At 38.8% G+C, this 22,925-nt stretch overlaps 1 protein-coding gene across 3 annotated transcripts in view; it reads right to left on the bottom strand.

Moving 5' to 3' along the window:
• Positions 1-757: 757 nt before the first annotated feature.
• The window catches only part of LOC131103573 (uncharacterized), a 30,093-nt gene continuing 7,925 nt past the window's right edge, over positions 758-22,925 (bottom strand). For 2 of the 3 annotated variants that reach the window (XM_078797564.1, XM_078797563.1), the window contains 22 exons: positions 18,798-18,836; positions 18,349-18,717; positions 16,815-16,946; positions 16,587-16,733; positions 16,389-16,514; positions 14,071-14,214; positions 13,844-13,990; positions 13,617-13,763; positions 13,493-13,530; positions 13,339-13,419; positions 10,779-10,808; positions 10,528-10,690; positions 10,332-10,445; positions 8,832-9,007; positions 7,496-7,696; positions 7,222-7,425; positions 4,712-4,953; positions 4,565-4,631; positions 4,359-4,450; positions 3,024-3,183; positions 2,857-2,922; positions 758-2,517 (listed from right to left, as the gene is read on the bottom strand). In XM_078797564.1, coding sequence (XP_078653690.1) covers positions 2,428-2,517; positions 2,857-2,922; positions 3,024-3,183; positions 4,359-4,450; positions 4,565-4,631; positions 4,712-4,953; positions 7,222-7,425; positions 7,496-7,696; positions 8,832-9,007; positions 10,332-10,445; positions 10,528-10,690; positions 10,779-10,808; positions 13,339-13,419; positions 13,493-13,530; positions 13,617-13,763; positions 13,844-13,990; positions 14,071-14,214; positions 16,389-16,514; positions 16,587-16,733; positions 16,815-16,946; positions 18,349-18,717; positions 18,798-18,836 — 2,975 coding nt within the window. In that variant the 3' untranslated portion in view covers positions 758-2,427. Of the gene's footprint in view, positions 2,518-2,856; positions 2,923-3,023; positions 3,184-4,358; positions 4,451-4,564; positions 4,632-4,711; positions 4,954-7,221; positions 7,426-7,495; positions 7,697-8,831; positions 9,008-10,331; positions 10,446-10,527; positions 10,691-10,778; positions 10,809-13,338; positions 13,420-13,492; positions 13,531-13,616; positions 13,764-13,843; positions 13,991-14,070; positions 14,215-16,388; positions 16,515-16,586; positions 16,734-16,814; positions 16,947-18,348; positions 18,718-18,797; positions 18,837-20,504; positions 20,556-22,925 lie in introns of those variants that run through there. The other variant, XM_058049947.2, reaches the window with a different exon arrangement.

Below are 22,925 nucleotides of genomic sequence, written 5' to 3' on the forward strand. Positions count from 1 at the left end.
AAATTATTTAGGGGGCTTAAGAATATTTTAGGCCTATAATAGGCCTAATGACGCCACTGGGATTTGGTCCTTTTTAAAGACACAAAAATGTATAGTACGGTACCATACTGTCTGCAAAGTGGTCGCTGCAGCCAAGTAGCTAAATCTTCAACAAAACAAATAGAAAAAGTAAACAACTTAGCTAGTCGTAGTTGAAATGTTAAATATATGGAATCAAACTATGGAATGGATTGAGTAAGGAAATCAAACAATGCACAACGATGAGCCAATTCAAGGAACAATATAAGCAGTTGATGTTTGCTAAATACAAGGATGAAGAGTCTTGAACCAGTCATGATGTGCTATATATATCACTATATTGACACTTACTATGGTACACATTATGTCACTGGATGCTCATATCACCTCGTACTTTGGTACGGGACAAAAAAAAATAATAAAATTAAGTTTTTAAAAAATTAAATAAAATTAAAATAAATCAAAATTATATTAGGAAAGCAGGAAGTGATCAAATGTAACAGTTACTGATTGTAAAAGTACCAGATGGAGGGGTAGGATTTAATAAGCTTTGTTTCTTCCTACTCCTTTTGGACATGTGGAACTGTGAACTGATTATGGGATCTATGGGATCTATGGGACTATTTTATGCCAACATTAGGAAATGCATTAAGTGACATGGACACAATGTTTTGTTTTCAATTTGTCTTGTAAAGTAAGATGTGTTTGAGGACCTTGCGTAAACACAACACACGTCACCTTGGGGCATGAATGTTTAAACCTTGTGTTCCTCTTAGACAAGCACTGTCGTGTTTGTTCAAGTCCCGCGACTAACCAAATGACCTCGGAGGGGATGATTTCCATTTGGCACCTTACACTTTAAAGACTTGACGAGCCTGTTCTATTCTTTATTTGGAGTTGGGAAAAAGTAAATCAGGAAAACAAAACAGTTGTTGGAATGTTTATTGGACACAGTTGATGTTCACATAACCAATCACACGTACAGTACAGAATCTCACGGAATTGAGTACACCCTCCACACTGCAGCAACCAATCGTCTCAGTACTTTAGGAATTAAACTTGGGTATAATTTAAGGTAGTTAGTGTATTTGTATAAAGGGGTGCACGTCGTTTGGAGTTTGTAGAAAGATTCATTCTATAATATAATTTCCCGCTTTTGGGGGGTCCCAAAACCCCCAAACAAATTATTTATTCATTCATTCATTTTCCACCGCTTTTCCTCACAAGGGTCGCAGGGGGGTGCTGGAGCCTATCCCAGCTGTCTTTGGAGCGAGAGGCGGGGTACACCCTGGACTGGTGGCCAGCCAATCACAGGGCACATATAGACAAACAACCATTCACACTCACATTCATACCTATGGACAATTTGGAGTCGCTAATTAACCTAGCATGTTTTTGGAATGTGGGAGGAAACCGGAGTACCCGGAGAAAACCCACGCATGCACGTTGAGAACATGCAAACTCCACACAGAGATGGCCGAGTGTGGAATTGAACTTGTCTCTCCAGTAAGAGTTGTGTAACGTTATAAATAATGAATTATAGGAGTGTATAAGTGACTATAGGGGTGCTACTTAATGTCTAGAGAGCTCTAATAATGTTAAAAAAAACACATTTAGAAGGTTCATTCATTCATTCATTTTCTAGCGCTTATCCTCACAAGGATTGTGGGGGCTGCTGGAGCCTATCCCAGCTGTCTTCGGGGCGAGAGGCGGGGTACACCCTGGACTGGTGGCCAGCCAATCGCAGGGCACATATAGACAAACAACCATTCACACTCACATTCATACCTATGGACAATTTGGAGTCACCAATTAACCTAGCATGTTTTTGGAATGTGGGAGGAAACCCACGCATGCACGGGGAGAACATGCAAACTCCACACAGAGATGGCCTAGGGTGGAATTGAACCCTGGTCTCCTAGCTGTGAGGTCTGTGCGCTAACCACTCGACCACCGTGCCGCAAAACAAATTAAAACATCCCTTTATTTATATCCCTGTGTTCACATATAAGAAGACTCCTTGTATACAAGTACGGCAACACTAGTACACAAGAGTGCGAGTACTTAGTGTGAGCAGTATTGTTATCTAGTACGGCCTTAATCCTCTTGGGCATGGATGGAATGGCTCAGTTTCTCAAAAGAAGGGATGAGGCACTGTTTCCCAATGTTATGTTACATTACATGTATGGAATTCATTATTTCCCTCAATGAACCGCAGCACCCCAATTGCGGCAGCACTCATGCAGCCCCAGCTGTACACTGTTTATTTTGGCATTACCAATGGGAGAAAATGTACTGTTTGAAAAATGTTTGCTGTGATGGGCGGGTATCGGTGTTGTGTTTACATCCACAACAATAGCATAACAATGTGTAATGTAACGTAACGACTAACGGTTCAATGTTATGACATCATTTTCCAGTCATATTCTTCGTTTTTTTCATGCTGTCTCCATCCTGGTCAGCCTTGTCTAAGTCCTCGGACACTGACTGTGCATCTTTCTGTCGAAAGCACGACGTTTATATTCGTTTTACGCACTTGAACGCACCGTAGCAAAGCATCACAAGGTACATATGCACAATCGAATGTGATCCAATGAGGTGAAAGATATCCTTTTATTAGTAAAAAAAAAAAACTAATAATGTTTAAAACTGATTGTAAAGAGGGTTTCCATGCTTTAACTAGCGAATTATTGAATATCCTTCACAGAAATTCACTAACAATGGTCGGGTGGCTTTGTTATTGTTTACATTGTAGTAGCTACAGAACACCTCTCAGTATGATTCCCTGCATGTCGATTGTGCAGCCGTACCAGGCAGTAAAAAATATAATGTACTCACCACAGACGTATTGTGTTCCTTCTTATTGAATGTACAGGTCAACCATTTCATGTACTCCTCCCTGATCTAGAAAGTGCATTGAATTGGAGACGCCATACTGTAATATATTATATATATATATATATATATATTTCACTTCCAAGACAAGAAGAGCTGATCAGTCTTACCTCTTTGTTGAGGACACAGTGGACAATGTAGAGGAACGTCCCTTGCTGAGAGTTGAGAATAATGAAAAGGACTTGGAAGAAAAGGTTGCTTTGGTACAGTCCGATAATCCACGTACAGCCCAGTATGACAAACTGGGCCACAATCTTAAAGACGATCAACCTGCAAGGAAGAATTTCAGCATGTTGATAGCAGCTATTACAGTTTAAGTCATTCATTCATTCATTTTCTATTACGTTTTTCCTCCCAAGGGTGCTGGAGCCTATCCCAGCTGTCTTCACCCTGGACTGGTGGCCAGCCAATCACAGGGCGCATATAGACAAACAACCATTCACACTCACATTCATACCTATGGACAATTTGGAGTCACCAATTAACCTAGCATGCATGTTGTTGGAATAATTTTACTTTATTTTAGTTTTATTGTGTGCAAGATTCATTGTTGTATTTTGTACAGAAAATGTTGAAATAGAATATTCCTGTTTTTTCCCCCCTCCATTTATCCCAGCTGTCTTCGGGCGAGAGGCCTGGACTGGTGGCCAGCCAATCACAGGGCGCATATAGACAAACAACCATTCACACTCACATTCATACATATGGACAATTTGGAGTCGCTAATTAACCTAGCATGCATGTTGTTGGAATAATTTTACTTTATTTTAGTTTTATTGTGTATGTACAATGAACAGCTGCACGGTGAACGAGTGGTTAGCACAGCTGGGAGACCCGAGTTCAATTCCACCCTCGGCCATCTCTGTGTGGAGTTTGCATGTTCTTCCCGTGCATGCGTGTGTTTTCTCCGGGTACTCCGGTTTCCTCCCACATTCCAAAAACATGCTAGGTTAATTGGCGACTCCAAATTGTCCATAGGTATGAATGTGAGTGTGAATGGTTGTTTGTCTACATGTGCCCTGTGATTGGCTGGCCACCAGTCCAGGTTGTACCCCGCCTCTCGCCCCGAAGACCGCTGGGATAGGCTCCAGCACCCTCTACGACCCTCGTGAGGAAAAGCAGAAGAAAATGAATGAATGAATGAGTATAAAGGTGACTATAGGGGTGTTATTTCATGTCTAGAGGGCTCTAATAATGTTAATGTGTATTTAGAAGGTAAACAGGTTTTCTATGCTCCAACTAGAAAAATATTGTAATAATATGTTTTTGGAATGTGGGAGGAAACCGGAGTACCCGGATAAAAAACCCACGCATGCATGGGGAGAACATGCAAACTCCACACAGTGATGGCCGAGAGTGGAATTAAACCCTGGTCTCCTACTAGCTGTGAGGTCTGCGCGCTAACCACTCGACTCCAGTTTAACTCATTGAATAGAGTTCCTCACCTGGTGTCCCTGGACTGAGAGACGTCACTTCTCATGTTGGCCAAGGTGGGTCTCAGGCACCATAAGGTAGCGCAGAATAAGGTGACGTTAAGCTGGTGGAAGAATACATATCTGAATATATATATATATATATATATATATATATATACATATACATATATATATGAATGTTATTTTGACACTGCAGAGTTGAAGTTGACACTCACAGCAAGGACGGTTATGACCGGTCCCGATAAAGCCCAGTGGAATTTACGCTCCTGCGATAGCCAGCAGCTGAAATTCATCAAAAAATTAGCCATCTCCCCATAAACACAACATAGTACACTCAATGGCTCCTGCTGTTCGATACCCACTCCTTTGAATTCACCGCTCCGTATCCTTCGGAGTAAACCAACGCGGAAATGCCCACGATCACAAATGGAACACCGTAGCCGATCAGGTAGAGCAACAGCCTGGGAAGCCCATCTCTTTGGATCACCTGAACCCTGGAGAGCTTCCGGACCAGCAGGTAGAGCTGCAGGGCTTCAAGCAGCATCCACACAAAACTCGCAACCACGAAGAAGTGGAGAAGTCCTGCTATGACGGTGCAGGCCAGCTGGGGGGACATCAATCAAGGGCGGCCTCATAAAAAGGTACTACTTCTACAGGATTATGGAGACAGTGAGGACATTTGGGTCAGTTTCAGACTGTATTTAGAGGTGAAAACAACATGAAAACCGGGGGTGCTGGAGCCTATCCCAGCTGTCTTCAGGCGAGAGGCGGAGTACACCCTGGACTGGTGGCCAGCCAATCACAGGGCACATATAGACAAACAACCATTCACACTCACATTCATACCTATGGACAATTTGGAGTCGCTAATTAACCTAGCATGCATGTTGTTGGAATAATTTTACTTTATTTTAGTTTTATTGTGTGCAAGATTCATTGTTGTACGCCCCCCCAAGTGCACATTCATTCATTTATTTTCTACCGGTTATCCTCACGAGGGTCATGGGTATGCTGGAGCCTATCCCAGCTGTCTTCGAGCGAGAGGCGGGGTACAGTCTGGACTGGTTGCCAGCCAATCACAGGGCACATATAGACAAACAACCATTCACACTCACATTCATACCTATGGACAATTTGGAGTCGCCAATTAACCTAGCATGTTTTTGGAATGTGGGAGGAAACCGGAGTACCCGGAGAAAACCCACGCATGCACGGGGAGAACATGCAAACTCCACACAGAGATGGCCGAAGGTGGAATTGAACTCGGGTCTCCAGCAAAAGAGTTGTGTACTGTCATAAATAATGAATTATAGGAGTGTAAAAGTGACTATAGGGGTGCTACTTCATGTCTAGAGATCTCTAATAATGTTAAAAAAAACACATTTAGAAGGTTCATTCATTCATTCATTTTCTAGCGCTTATCCTCACGAGGGTCGCGGGGGTGCTGGAGCCTATCCCAGCAGTCTTCTGGGGTGAGAGGCGGGGTACACCCCAAACTGGTGGCCAGCCAATCACAGGGCACATATAGACAAACAACCATTCACACTCACATTCATACCTATGGACAATTTGGAGTCACCAATTAACCTAGCATGCATGTTGTTGGAATAATTTTACTTTATTTTAGTTTTATTGTGTGCAAGATTCATTGTTGTACCCCCCCCCCCCAAGTGCACATTCATTCATTTATTTTCTACCGGTTATCCTCACGAGGGTCATGGGTATGCTGGAGCCTATCCCAGCTGTCTTCGAGCGAGAGGCGGGGTACACCCTGGACTGGTGGCCAGCCAATCACAGGGCACATATAGACAAACAACCATTCACACTCACATTCATACCTATGGACAATTTGGAGTCGCTAATTAACCTAGCATGTTTTTGGAATGTGGTAGGAAACCAGAGTACCCGGAGAAAACCCACGCATGCACGGGGAGAACATGCAAACTCCACACAGAGATGGCCGAAGGTGGAATTGAACTCGGGTCTCCAGCAAAAGAGTTGTGTACTGTCATAAATAATGAATTATAGGAGTGTATAAGTGACTATAGGGGTGCTACTTCATGTCTACAGATCTCTAATAATGTTAAAAAAACACATTTAGAAGGTTCATTCATTCATTCATTTTCTAGCGCTTATCCTCACGAGGGTCGCGGGGGTGCTGGAGCCTATCCCAGCTGTCTTCTGGGGTGAGAGGCGGGGTACACCCCAAACTGGTGGCCAGCAAATCACAGGGCACATATAGACAAACAACCATTCACACTCACATTCATACCTATGGACAATTTGGAGTCGCTAATTAACCTAGCATGTTTTTGGAATGTGGGAGGAAACCGGAGTACCTGGAGAAAACCCAGAGATGGCCGAGGTTGGAATTGAACTTGGGTCACCTAGCTGTGAGGCCAGCACGCTAACCGCTCGTTACATTCATTCATTCATTGATTCATTCATTTTCTATCGCTTATCCTCATGAGGGTTGTGGGAGTGCTGGAGCCTATCCCAGATGTCTTCAGGCGAGAGGTGGGGTACACCCTGGACTGGTGGCCAGCCAATCACAGGGCACATATAGACAAACAACCATTCACACTCACATTCATACCTATGGACAATTTGGAGTCGCTAATTAACCTAGCATGTTTTTGGAATGTGGGAGGAAACCAGAGTACCCGGAGAAAACCCACGCATGCACGGGGAGAACATGCAAACTCCACACAGAGATGCGCCGAGGGTGGAATTGAACCCTGGTCTCCTAGCTGTGAGGTCTATCTTTGAAGCCAGATGTATGTATCTGAATGCTTTAAGTCCAAATAAAGGACCTCACTGTTCCAATGTTATGTCATGTGATCACAGATCCAATGCATTAATTGGAGTGTACCTCATGTTCAACATATTCGTCGTTCCACAGCAGCAGGAGGTGCGACAAAGAGAGATTGAGGCACAGGTGAAGTCGAGCCGTGTTGTTGATTTTGGGATTCCAGCTACACAGCAGGAAGGTGAGGATGGCCAACGCAAAGAAGCAGAGTCCAACGATGACGCACACTCGGTTTAGCCACTCCAAAAAGGAATCTTCCGGCGGAGGCTGAGAGAAAACAACACCCACTGAGAACTTGTGAATAATGGAAGGTGTTATTATTCTTTCATAATCATACCTCCCCTATCTGCAGGATGAGGGCAAAAGTGGACAGATGAGAGCAGCTGCACACGGTGAAGTTTGGGTTTGAGTACGCAACCCAGCATCCATCGACGGACCACCTCATCTTCGTATTTGTTGTGCTTCTTTTTTCACTCCTTGTATTTTCTTCTGTGTGCTCCCAGTACACACACGTCACCAATCCGGATTCAGGAAATATCTGGAAAAAAAACAAAAACATCAATAAGTCATTTAAACTGAGACACCAGGCTGCACGGTGGATGAGTGGTTAGCGCACAGACCTCACAGCTAGGAGACCAGGGTTCAATTCCACCCTCGGCCATCTCTGTGTGGAGTTTGCACTCCGGTTCCCTCCCACATTCCAAAAACATGCTAGGCTAATTAGCGACTCCAAATTGTCCATAGGTATGAATGTGAGTGTGAATGGTTGTTAGAGCCCTCTAGACATGAAATAACACCCCTATAGTCACATTTATACTTTTATTACCGATATAGTAGACATAATAAGAGAAAATTGTCCCATTAATTTAACATTACTGACACTTAGTGACCAGTGTAGAATACTACATATGATTGTGTCTTTGAATGCATCTTCTTAATGCTTTATATTTGTATTTTACTTCATTTAGACATACTTTTTTTTACTAATAATAGGCCATATTCCGGCATGAAACAGCAACGATTTGTCAATTAATATTTTTCTGAAAAACCGTTACATTGAACGGCTGCACGGTGGTCAAGTGGTTAGCACAGCTGGGAGACCCGAGTTCAATTCCACCCTCGGCTATCTCTGGTGGAGTTTGCATGTTCTCCCCGGGCATGCGTGGGTTTTCTCCGGGTACTCCGGTTTCCTCCCACATTCCAAAAACATGCTAGGCTAATTAGCGACTCCAAATTGTCCATAGGTATGAATGTGAGTGTGAATGGTTGTTTGTCTATATGTGCCCTGTGATTGGCTGGCCACCAGTCCAGGCTGTACCCCGCCTCTCGCCCCAGACAGCTAGGATAAAGGGAGGGGGGACAAAACAGGAATATTCTATTTCAACATTTTCGATACAAAGTACAACAATGAGTCTCACACACAATAAAACTAAAATAAAGTAAAATTATTCCAACAATATGCATGCTAGGTTAATTGGCGACTCCAAATTGTCCATAGGTATGAATGTGAGTGTGAATGGTTGTTTGTCTATATGTGCCCTGTGATTGGCTGGCCACCAGTCCAGGGTGTACCCCGCCTCTCGCCTGAAGACAGCTGGGATAGGCTCCAGCACCCCCCACAATCCTCGTGAGGATAAGCAGTAGAAAATGAATGAATGAATGAACTGAGACACCTTCTTATGTTGAAAGGTGAAGTTGACAGGCTCGGTGAGGTTGGTGTTGTTGACCAAAGGTAAGACGGCCGTGATCACGTCCGAGTACATCTCCGTCCTGTTCTCGCTTTCAAAGTACTGATGACTGAGAAGACTTTCCATGCCGTTTAGCGTCATGAAGGCCGCTGCCGCCGAACCTGCTCGCAATCATGTGATAGAAAACACAAACAAGGAATACACAAAAAGTGTCGAAGAGTATGACTTCATACTTATGTATGCAGTATTGGTATTCATTCATTCTTTTTCTACCGCTTTTTCCTCACAAGGGTCACAGGGGTGCTGGAGCCTATCCCAGCTGTCTTCAGCCGAGAGGCGGGGTACACCCTGGACTGGTGGCCAGCCAATCACAGGGAACATATAGACAAACAACCATTCACACTCACATTCATACCTATGGACAATTTGGAGTCGCCAATTAACCTAGCATGCATGTTGTTGGAATAATTTTACTTTATTTTAGTTTTATTGTGTGCAAGATTCATCGTTTAATTCATTCGTTCATTTTCTACCACTTATCCTCACGAGAGTCATGGGTATGCTGGAGCCTATCCCAGCTGACAAACAACCATTCACACTCACATTCATACCTATGGACAATTTGGAGTCGCTAATTAACCTAGCATGTTTTTGGAATGTGGGAGGAAACCGGAGTACCCGAAGAAAACCCACGCATGCACGGGGAGAACATGCAAACTCCACACAGAGATGGCCAAGGGTGGAATTGAACTTGTCTCTCCAGTAAGAGTTGTGTAACGTTATAAATAATGAATTATAGGAGTGTATAAGTGACTATAGGGGTGCTACTTCATGTCTAGAGAGCTCTAATAATGTTAAAAAAGTAAGAGCTGTGTAACGTTATAAATAATGAAAGTGACTATAGGGGTGCTACTTCATGTCTAGAGAGCTCTAATAATGTTAAAAAACACATTTAGAAGGTTCATTCATTCATTCATTTTCTAGCGCTTATCCTCACAAGGGTCGCGGGAGTGCTGGAGCCTATCCCAGCTGTCTTCAGGGCGAGAGGCGGGGTACACCCTGGACTGATGGCCAGCCAATCACAGGGCACATATAGACAAACAACCATTCACACTCACATTCATACCTATGGACAATTTGGAGTCGCTAATTAACCTAGCATGTTTTTGGAATGTGGGAGGAAACCGGAGTACCCGGAGAAAACCCACGCATGCACGGGGAGAACGTGCAAACTCCACACAGAGATGGCCGAGGGTGGAATTGAACCCTGGTCTCCTAGCTGTGAGGTCTGAGCGCTATCACAACAATATCCGATATCAAATATGGATGCCAACTACTCATGATGCTGTCATCTTGTGGAGTTAATAAAAAAAGCGATATCGGGAGGTTGCCTACAGCCACACGTGTTCATGCCAGATTTTTTGTCGTGCCACTTAATAGCAGTTATCCACTGATAAAGTGATTCTGTCTGTGTTGTATCCCCACCATTGTTGTTTTTAGCCAGACTCTCCAGGTTAATGGTCATGATGTTCCCATTGGCTGAGAGATGAGAGGAACTTTCGCCGCTACTCCCGGGTCCAAACGTCTCCAGGGTTAAATCTATCACACACACATACATAAGGACCTATCATTATGTATACGGTATATATATATATGCAGTATATATAAGACGCTCGCTTACCCACTGTTGTGCTGTTTAAGGTTTTCTTGGTGTGATTCTGACCCTTCCACACCATGGCGGTCACCAGTCGGTCTGAAATGGCGAGGATCTTACTTCCTGTTTCTCCGTCTCCTTCACTGCTCACCTTGACACTGGTGGCCCGGGGTCCAACCCCTGACACCTCCTTAAGGACATAATAGAGTGAATAATTGCCTTGGAAAACAAGTTTCAGACAAATATCAACAAAGCAGGTGGAATGATGGAAGTCATACCATTGATGCGGAAAAGCTGTTTGCCACCGTCTGCATAGGCAAAGACAATAAAGATCTTTAGAAGTTTACTCTTTATTCTGTCTATACAGCAGTTTGAAGTGAAAGTTAAGTTTGTTAAAGTCAAGGTTAAGCAGTCATTTGTATGTGTTGCGCAACTCTGATTGTGCTATGTGAGTGAAGGTCACAAGAAGGTCTCCTATGAGAAGTTCATTCATTCATTCATTTTCTACCGCTTATCCTCACGAGGGTCACAGGGGGTGCTGGAGCCTATCCCAGCTGTCTTCGGGCGAGAGACGGGGTACACCCTGGACTGGTGGCCAGCCAATCACAGGGCACATATAGACAAACAACCATTCACACTCACATTCATACCTATGGACAATTTGGGGTCGCCAATTAACCTAGCATGTTTTTGGAATGTGGGAGGAAACCGGAGTACCCGGGGAGAAAATGTGCAAACTCCACACAAAGATGGCTGAGAGTGGAATTGAACCCTGGTCTCCTAGCTGTGAGGTCTGCGCACTAACCACTCGACTACCATGCAACCTAGACTGAAATTAAAAGGTATAAAAATATCTAACCTACACAGCTAGCTAACAAAAATACTTAAAAAATAGAATAGTTATACATAGTACTAAATTTTAGCTATTACCGTATTTTTTGGAGTATACGGAGTATAAGTTGCACAAGGCCAAAAATGCATATTCGGTAAAAAAAAAAAAACATACATAAGTTGCTACAGAGTATAAGTTGCACAAGGCCAAAAATGCATAATTAGGTAGAAAAAAACATACATAAGTCACACAAGGACAAAAATGCATAATTAGGTAGAAAAAAACATACATAAGTCGCTACGGAGTATAAGTCACACAAGGCCAAAAATGCATAATTAGGTAGAAAAAAACATACATAAGTCGCACTAGAGCATAAGTCGCACAAGGCCAAAAATGCATAATTAGGTAGAAAAAAAAACATACATAAGTTGCTACAGAGTATAAGTTGCACAAGGCCAAAAATGCATAATTAGGTAGAAAAAAACATACATAAGTCACACAAGGACAAAAATGCATAATTAGGTAGAAAAAAACATACATAAGTCGCTACGGAGTATAAGTCACACAAGGCCAAAAATGCATAATTAGGTAGAAAAAAACATACATAAGTCGCACTGGAGCATAAGTCGCACAAGGCCAAAAATGCATAATTAGGTAGAAAAAAACATACATAAGTCGCACTGGAGCATAAGTCGCACAAGGCCAAAAATGCATAATTAGGTAGAAAAAAACATACATAAGTCGCACTGGAGCATAAGTCGCACAAGGCCAAAAATGCATATTTAGGTAGAAAAAAAACATACATAACTCGCTACGGAGTATAAGTTGCACAAGGCCAAAAATGCATAATTAGGTAAAAAAAAAAACCATACATAAGTCGCTACGGAGTATAAGTCGCACAAGGCCAAAAATGCATAATTAGGTAAAAAAAAAACATACATAAGTCGCTACGGAGTATAAGTCGCACAAGGCCAAAAATGCATAATTAGGTAAAAAAAAAAACATACATAAGTCGCTATGGAATATAAGTCACACAAGGCCAAAAATGCATAATTAGGTAGAAAAAAACATACATAAGTCGCTACGGAGCATAAGTCGCACAAGGCCAAAAATGCATAATTAGGTAGAAAAAACATACATAAGTCGCTACGGAGTATAAGTCGCACAAGGCCAAAAATGCATAATTAGGTAAAAAAAACCATACATAAGTCGCTACGGAGTACAAGTCACACAAGGCCAAAAATGCATAATTAGGTTAAAAAAAAAAACATACATAAGTCGCTACGAAGTATAAGTCGCACAAGGCCAAAAATGCATAATTAGGTAAAAAAAAACATACATAAGTCGCTACGGAGTACAAGTCACACAAGGCCAAAAATGCATAATTAGATAGAAAAAAAACATACATAAGTCGCTACGGAGTATAAGTCGCACAAGGCCAAAAATGCATAATTAGGTAAAAAAAAACATACATAAGTCGCTACGGAGTACAAGTCACACAAGGCCAAAAATGCATAATTAGATAGAAAAAAAACATACATAAGTCGCTACGGAGTATAAGTCGCACAAGGCCAAAAATGCATAATTAGGTAGAAAAAAAAACATACATAAGTCACTACGGAGTATAAGTCGCACAAGGCCAAAAATGCATCGTTAGGTAGAAAAAAACATACATAAGTCGCACTGGAGTATAAGTCGCATTTTATTTTCCAAACTACTTGACCAAAACAGACATTGCATCCTCTTGGAAGGCAAGTTCTAACAATAATAAAAGAATAGCGAACATGCTAATAGGTGTAAGATATGCTAACACAATGGTTATTCAGCTACACAAAAAATAAACATGAACACAAAAGGTGTCCAGTGTTTATGTAACATAAACACTTTTTTCATTTATAAGTCGCTCTGGAGTATAAGTCGCAGGAACGGCCAACCTATGAAAAAAAGTGCGACTTATAATCCGGAAAATGTATATACTAAATATATTTTGTGATGCGTTTACTGACCGGTTCTGGCAGGATGATTTCTGTGTTGTCCACAAGTTGTTGGTCCATGTTGTCGAGAAAAGTTCTCTCTTTTGTGAGACCCTGCAACAAAAATAACACATGTCAATCACTGGCTTGACATCCTCAATGACGCCACCTCGATCATGTCACTCACCACCGGGGGTTTGATCTCATTCAGAATATCCTCCAGACCTGCAAAAACAAAGTACAATATTAAAGTACACACGGTTCTTCGATCCAATCCTCTTCATGACAGTTTAGCGTATTTTGAAGTGTACTTTTACAAAAGGAGATGCCAACAATCCACTTGATGCCAGTGGTCGGGTAAAAGCCATCCGGACAGGAGCAGTAGAAGGTCCCCGGTGCGTTTGTGCACACGGTTCCTTTCCCACAAATACCAGGGGTCTCACTGCACTCGTCAATGTCTACACAGAGAAGAAAAAAACACGGTAAAAGTATAAATACTCTGCTGAAGAATCGTGGTCAAAGTCAGAGGCGTAGAGACCTGTGCAAGGGTTAGCATTGCTGGCTATCTCTTTAGGGCGGTTCACTCGGTAACCATGGAAACAGATGCAGATGTATAAGCCCACTGAGTTGGTGCAGTTGGAGTCAGGACCGCAGACAGCGGCGTCCTCGGCACACTCGTCAATGTCTGTAAAAGAAATAAAACAACATTTTTGGAAAATCTGGTTTTGGGTGTGTTTGATCCACAAAGTGAAGATGAAGGTCTACCGTTGCAGTTGTTGGACGGGCTGGGTGGTTCTTCTTCTTGAGTTGGAGCGAAACCCGCTTGGCAGGCACAGGTATACTCTCCAGGCGTGTTGGTGCACAAGGAGCTTGGACCGCAAACGCCACGTTTGGAGCATTCATCGATATCTGACAATGGAAGGTGTCACACGGAATGTTACAAATGGGTGTAGTCCCAATAAAACTTCAAATAATTGAATAATAATAATAATAATAATATGATAGGGCAACGCTAAAAACAGACTTGACTATGATGAGTCAATATTCAAGTACAATTTCGATGAATGAAAGTCTGTTTACAAACTTCTAAATATAGTTTTTAACATTATTAGAGACTTCTGGACAAAAAAATAGCACCCCTATAGTCACATTTAAACTCCGATTACCCAATATTGTACACATAGTAAGAGAAAATAAGACAAAATATAGACTCCCGCATGTTCCTAGTTGCTGTTACTTTTTAAACCTTCTAAGAATACTCATTATTATGTCTTTGAATGCCTTATATTTCTATTGTACTTCATTTTTATGCTTCAAAATGTCTCATTTTAGGCAACAATATGTTTTCTCATAAAATTACTGCTTTAAAAGTATTTTTAAATTTTTTTATATTTCAACTCTATGGTACAAAAAAAGTTACATTATTGAATATATATATACAGACTATTAAAATATTTTGAAATAATTTATATTTTGACTTTATTTCACTAACTTTAAAAATTGTTCTACAACCAAATTTCAGGAAAAAAGGCTCTTTAAATATTTCAACTTTATGCTACTAAAATGATTATTTTCCTTGATAAAATTGCAACATTATTGTGATGTAGTTCCGCCTTTAAAATACAGCTTATTTCTCTTCATATTTTTTACTTTATTCTTGGAAAATTGCGCCACATTTTAAATTTTTGCTGTTTTTTTTCTATTATTTGTCGGATATGCTTAATTTTATTTAATTTGTTTAATTGTTTTTAAAATGTCAAAAAAATAAATAAACAGCTGCAGACCACAAATTGCCCCTGGGCCGCACTTTGGACATCTGTGTGCACTGAAAACAATAAATAAAAAACAAAAAATAAATTATTTTTTTTACTTTATTCTTCAAAAATTGCGCCACATTTTTCAATTTTCGCTGTTTTTTTTTCAGTTTCTTGTTGAATTTGGTTAATTGTATTTAATTCGTTTCATTATTTTTAAAATGTCAACATTGCAACATTATTGTCATGTCGCTCCGCCTTTAAATTACAGCTTATTTCTCTTCATATTTTTTACTTTATTCTTGGAAAATTGCGCCACATTTTTCAACTTTTGCTGTTTTATTTTTTCAATTTCTTGTCAAATTTGGTTAATTTAATTTAATTTGTTTAATTATTTTTTAAATGTCAACATTATTGTCATGTAGCTCCGCCTTTAAATTACAGCTTATTTCTCATCATATTTTTTTTTACTTTATTCTTGGAAAATTGCGCCACATATTTCAATTTTTGCTGTTTTTTTCAATTTCTTGTCAAATTTAGTTAATTTTATTTAATTTGTGTAATTATTTTTAAAATGTAAACATTATTGTCATGTAGCTCTGCCTTTAAATTACAGGTTATTTCTCATCATATTTTTTTTTACTTTATTCTTGGAAAATTGCGCCACATATTTCAATTTTTGCTGTTTTTTTCAATTTCTTGTCAAATTTAGTTAATTTTATTTAATTTGTGTAATTATTTTTAAAATGTAAACTTTATTGTCATGTAGCTCTGCCTTTAAATTACAGCTTATTTCTCATCATATTTTTTTTTACTTTATTCTTGGAAAATTGCGCCACATTTTTCAATTTTTGCTGTTTTATTTTTTCAATTTTTTGTCAAATTTGGTTAATTTAATTTAATTTGTTTAATTATTTTTAAAATGCCAACATTATTGTCATGTAGCTCTGCCTTTAAATTACAGCTTATTTCTCATCATATTTTTTTTTACTTTATTCTTGGAAAATTGCGCCACATATTTCAATTTTTGCTGTTTTTTTTCAATTTCTTGTCAAATTTGGTAAATTTTATTTAATTTGTTTAATTATTTAAAAAAAAACGGACCACATATGGAACCTGGGCCGCACTTTGGACACCCGTGTGTACTAAAAACAATTATGTGGAATTCCAGTCATCTTGAATATACTTCATTGCACGCCTAACCATTAAAAATGATTATTATCGTTCCTGTTTTCAGGAAGTCTGGACTGGAAATCTCTTCTTGAATTCTTACTGGTTTCAATCCAGATTGAACACCAACACAGAAGCGATCGTTTACATTACACAGACCTTGACAAACAGGGGTGGAGTTGGTCACAATTTGGTACCCTTCGTTGCATTCGCATTGATAGGTTCCTGGCTGGTTGTCACATTCCCCGTGGTCGCCGCAGACGTTTTCAAGACACTCGTCAATATCTGGCAGGAGGAAAAAAAAAAAAAAGAACACGTGAGGATCCGCCAATGAAAACACACGTTTGCACAGCCTACCGATGCACGGATTGGCGCCTCCAGGTGGGTTGTTTGGATCCGTTGCGACAAATCCAGTCAGGCAGCGACAGCTATACGCTCCGATTGTGTTGTTACAATCGGAATTACTTCCACAGATGCCTGAAGTTCTTGTGCACTCATCTATATCTATTGAAACATAAGCAGGCACATCAAATGAAAGATCTCCACCATTGGAAAAACCATATAGGATGCATGGACAGTATTGACCAGTACAGCCGTACGAATCCCCCGTCGGTAGATGCTCTGGGAGTAATTCGTAGCCGGCCACGCAATTACAGCCTCCGTTACTTTGACACTCCGCAAGTAGGCCGCAAGAATCATTCTTACATGAAGAGTGATCTAAACGGAGACAATAACAATCAGAGAAAGCCACCATCATGCAGTCACTCATCTGGGGGGGTGTCCAAAGTTAACAAAACAATGTTAAAAATGTAAAAATGAGAATCAATTATTACCAGAATCTAGTCAAAATATTAAAAGAAAATAATTATAATCTAATGGGAAAAAAGCTGAATTTTATTATGTGAAAAAATAACTAAAGTTGAATTATTTTATATATATATTATATTATTATATAATTATATAATAATAATTATATATTGTTATATAATTTTTTAAAGTTGTAATATTATGAAAAACAAACAAAACAACAATAAATTTGTCATTCTTGGAAAATTAGGTTACGGAAAAATATACATACATTTAGGAGATTAATTATATATATATATATAAAATTAATCTCCTAAAATTATATATATATATATATATATACGTATATATATATAGGCAAAAATAAATAAACAGCCATGGACCACATATGGCCCCTGTGCCGCACTTTGGATACCCATGTGCACTGAAAACATTTATGTGGAATATATATATATATATATATATATATATATATATATATATATATATATATATATATATATATATATATAGGCAAAAATAAATAAACAGCCATGGACCACATATGGCCCCTGTGCCGCACTTTGGACACCCATGTGCACTGAAAACATTTGTGTGGAATATATATATATATATATATATATAGGCAAAAATAAATAAACAGCCACGGACCACATATGGCCCCTGTGCCGCACTTTGGACACCCATGTGCACTGAAAACATTTGTGTGGAATATATATATATATATATATATATATATATATATATATATATAGGCAAAAATAAATAAACAGCCACGGACCACATATGGCCCCTGTGCCGCACTTTGGACACCCATGTGCACTGAAAACATTTATGTGTAATATATATATATATATATATATATATATAGGAAAAATTAAATTAAAAATTAATTAAATTAAAAAAATAAATAGTTAATACAGTAATAGATAATTAAAAATAATTACATTTTAAAAAATGTAGAAAAAGGTAAAAAAAAAAAACAGCTATATTATGAGAATAAACTCATAATATGAAGAGAAAAAATTGTTCTCACCAGAGAAAATACTTTCATTTCAGTCGTGAATTATTAAAAAAAAATAGATTTTTGGAGTATTTAGAAAACTGAAAAAAAACAGCTGCAAAAATGGAAGTAAAAAAAAAGAGCAAAAAGGTAAGTTGATAGTAATAATATACTTTTTCATCTACAGTATATAACAAATCTTTTCTTGAAATATAAACTTGTTAGCATATCTACATGTGTTGCTTTACAAAATATCAAAGTGGTAAAAGTTTGGACACCCCCACACTAATCAGTCACTGGCTCTCTTACGGGTAGCAAACCCAGAACCGGACAGTGGGTGGCTTCCAGCTTTATAGATGTAGAACCCCCCCGGACACAGCACCACGTCCACTGATAAACTGTGACTACTACATCCTGAAACATAATTATATGCCGTCCCTGTTGTTGGACTTGCGGATTCGCTGGTCGGAAGTGAAAACGGGATATAAGTCTGGTACTGGAAACCACCGCGAGGGCCTCCGTGGCAGCCATCCACAACTTTGTCCCCGCCGATCCCAGTGAAGCGCAACCACTGGCCAGTGAGGGAGCCGTCATCTCGTGAGTAGCCGGGAAAGGAAGAGGAGGTGAACTCTAAATTGCGTGACGGTTCGGTAATGTTGACGTAGCTGTCACAGGAACCTGAAAACCAGTCAGAACATCACGTCCGTGTGAGTAAGACTCCATGGGATGCAAAATGAACGGAATACTGAACGTCTTACCAGGAGGAAAAACACAATGTCCGATGATGAAGAACGATCCTTGGGAAAGAAAAAAAAATATTTCAAATATTACTTCTTTTGTTATTGGGTTCTAAAAAAAGGTAATTAAGATAATTAAGTCGTTCAATTAAGAACTGGTTTATTATTAATCGATTAATTGATCACTATTGGTGATTGTGTTGTGGCAAAATGGAATGCATTACTTACTGCAACCAGCAGAGGCGCTGCTGAGATTGAATTTTCCAATGCCACAAAATTGGGCCCTAATATTCGGATACAGTACTCAGAATTTTTAGAATACACTTCAAATATTCCAGTATAAACCAGGAATTTTAATTCTGGCTTATTCCACCTCTAGTGTGACTAGGATATTTGAAATAAAATTGACTTTGTTAATAAAATGTAGTTAAAAGCCAAACCCTGGCTCAGAGATTTTTTAAATTATTTTGATTTAATTAATGTGTTTAACTTGGAAAAATAAAAAATTTAAATTTAATTCATTATTATTATTATTATTTTAAAAAGTTACATTATTTAATATATATACAGACTATTAATATATTTTAAAATCATTTATATTATATTATATATATTATATATATATATGATATATATTATAATATATTATATATATTATATTATACTTTATTTCTCTAAACAGCCACAGACCACATATGACCCCTGGGCCGCACTTTGGACACCCGTGTACACTGAAAACAATGAATAAAAAACAAAAATGTAATTAATTAATTTATTATTATTATTATTTTAAAAAGTTACATTATTGAATATATACAGACTATTAATATATTTTAAAATCATTGATATTTTGACTTTATTTCCCTAACTTTATAAATTGTTCTACAACCAAAGTTCAGAAAAAAAAGGCACTTTAAATATTTCAACTTTATGCTACTAAAATGATTATTTTCCCTGACAACATTGCAACATTATTGTCATGTAGCTCCGCCTTTAAATTACAGCTTATTTCTCTTCATATTTTTTTCTTTATTCTTGGAAAATTGCGCCACATTTTTAAAATTTTTGCTGTTTTTTTTTCAATTTCTTGTTGGATTTGCTTAATTTTTTTTTATTTGTTTAATTGTTTTTAAAATGTTTTTTTATATACGTATATAATAAATAAACAGCCACAGACAACATATGGCCCCTGGGCCGCACATTGGACACCAGTGTGCATTGAAAACAATAAATAAAAAACAAAAAATGAACATTTAATTAATTATTAATATTATTATTATTTTAAAAAGTTACATTATTGAATATATATATATATATACACAGACTATTAATATATTTTAAAATCATTTATATTTTGACTTTATTTCCCTAACTTTAGAAATTGTTCTCCAACCAAAGGATAAAAGGCTCTTTGAATATTTCAACTTTTTGCTACAAAAATGGACACATATGGCACCTGGGCCGCACTTTGGACACCCGTGTGCAATGAAAACAATAAATAAAAAACAAAAAATAAAAATGTAATTATTATTATTTAATTAGAAAAATATATATAAATAATTAATGTAGCGAACAAAGAAAAAGCAACACACCTTTCACAATCACACAACAAGGAGTCCATGAATTAAAAATATTTCATACAAATTAGTACACAGATTACGAGTCTATATATTAGCTGCTACATCCTGTTATTTATTTGACCCGCCACCGGAATATGAATGAACTCACCCAGGAGAAGTGTTAAGGCACAGCAGTTCATGATGGCAACAAAACACACACCTGGAATGATCCTAATCTCTGCAGAGCATTTGATAAGATTTGCACAGAACCCGTGTTCACAAGGTACTGATGCAAAAGACAATGCAAATGTACACACTCGTGATTGAAGATGCACAGACAAGACGTGAGGAGTGGGATTGGGTCATGCAAACTTCAGACCTGAAGCCCTGCACCCCCCATGTACAGCACCATGTAAGAAGACCAGCTCCGTTTAGCACACAATTAAAGATAAACATCATAATCATATGCAGCACTTTGGTTTATTATTTATTCTGTCTATAGAGCAGGTGGAAGTGAAAGTTAAGTTTGTGTGAAAGTCAAGGTTAAGCAGTCATTTGTATGTGTTGCGCAACTCTGATTGTGCTATGTGAGTGTTTGCGTGTCAAAAAGTTCTTCTATGAGAAGTTATCTTATCCTCACGAGAGTCGCGAGGGTTGCTGGAGCCTATCCCAGCTGTCTTCGAGTGAGAGGCGGGGTACACCCTGGACTGGTGGCCAGCCAATCACAGGGCACATATAGACAAACAACCATTCACACTCACATTCATACCTATGGACAATTTGGAGTCGGCAATTAACCTAGCATGCATGTTGTTGGAATAATTTTACTTTATTTTAGTTTTATTGTGTGCAAGATTCATCGTTTCATTCATTCATTTTCTAACGCTTATCCTCACAAGAGTCATGGGTATGCTGGAGCCTATCCCAGCTGACAAACAACCATTCACACTCACATTCATACCTATGGAAATTTGGAGTCACCAATTAACCTAGCATGCATGTTGTTGGAATAATTTTACTTTATTTTAGTTTTATTGTGTGCAAGATTCATCGTTTCATTCATTTGTTCATTTTCTACCGCTTATCCTCACAAGAGTCATGGGTATGCTGGAGCCTATCCCAGCAGACAAACAACCATTCACACTCACATTTATACCTATGGACAATTTGGAGTCGCCAATTAACCTAGCATGTTTTTGGAATGTGGGAGGAAACCGGAGTACCCGGAGAAAACCCACGCATGCACGCTCCACACAGAGATGGCCGAGACTGGAATTGAACTCGGGTCTCCGAGCTGTGATGCCTGAAGGCTAACCACTCCTCCGCCGTGGGTTTACTCTTTATTCTGTCTATACAGCAGTTTAAAGTGAAATTTAAGTTTGTGTGAAAGTCGAGGTTAAGCAGTCATTTGTATGTGTTGCGCAACTCTGATTGTGCTATGTGAGTGTTTGCTCACAGAGTACAACCTACAACTGCCCGGTGGAGCACCACTTTGTGTTCAGGATGCAGAACATCAGGATGTACCTGAAGAACCCAAGACTTCCTGATCCCCTCCCAACATGCTAACCACTCAAAAAACATTGTTTTCTTTATTGTTCTCAAGCTGCTGCACCTTGTTGCCTCACACTTTGAATAGCTCCAGAAGACTATCAATACAATACAATTAAATACATAAATTGGGATTTTACAGAATGAATGATGACACCGTGGATGAGGTATTCATTGAATTGTATTGTTTATGATTGCAATATTTATCTTAAGTACATTGCATCATACTGAGGTAATCTTCTGATAAAAGTGACATAATGAATGTGACCTTCAATCGGACTGGTCCTGGTAGTCCCATCTAACAGAGATGCCGATGATGTAATGGCTTTAATGCTTTACAAAGATAATGATGTCACCTATGACGTATTTTGTTATCGTCCCAGGCATGACGACATGTACATGTCATGTGCCGCCGATCGTTCGGGCGCCTGTCAGGGCAACAAGCGCATCAATGGCCTTGACTTCCTGACATGCTTCACGTGAGCAAGTCAGCTGTACAACTGGAGGCTGGTGACAGCAGACAGACGCCATTATCGACAAGGTGAACTAAATAGACAATCAGCCCCGTGCAGATAAGAAAACACATGAGTCTGTACTAAAATTAATTAACCATTATTCATCTTGATTAACAGCGTCAACAAAGATGATCCCCCTGCCTCCAACAATGGGGAAGGAAATATCTCGTTGCGGAAACAACACTGTGCCAGTCCAAAGGTGCATTTAACACAAACAACGCTTGCTTTGCATTATTTGTGAAACCAACAAATACCCGTATGTCTCTCACAGGAAAATTACGAGGGAAAGGAGAAGCAGAGGTAATTACAATATACCATGTTCATTGTTTGAAATTGTGACTACACACTATCCAAACACAGTCAAAGTGAATAGAGCCCCTCACAGCATTTAATTTAATTTAATTTAATTTAATTTAATTTAATTTAATTTAATTTAATTTAATTTAATTTAATTTAATTTAATTTAATTTCATTTAATTTCATTTAATTTCATTTAATTTCATTTAATTTCATTTAATTTCATTTAA

The sequence above is a fragment of the Doryrhamphus excisus genome, linkage group LG16 (genome assembly GCF_037039965.1).
Source record: "Doryrhamphus excisus strain RoL-2023G ecotype Guam linkage group LG16, RoL_Dexc_Guam_v1.1, whole genome shotgun sequence".
Classification (NCBI taxonomy): domain Eukaryota; kingdom Metazoa; phylum Chordata; class Actinopteri; order Syngnathiformes; family Syngnathidae; genus Doryrhamphus; species Doryrhamphus excisus.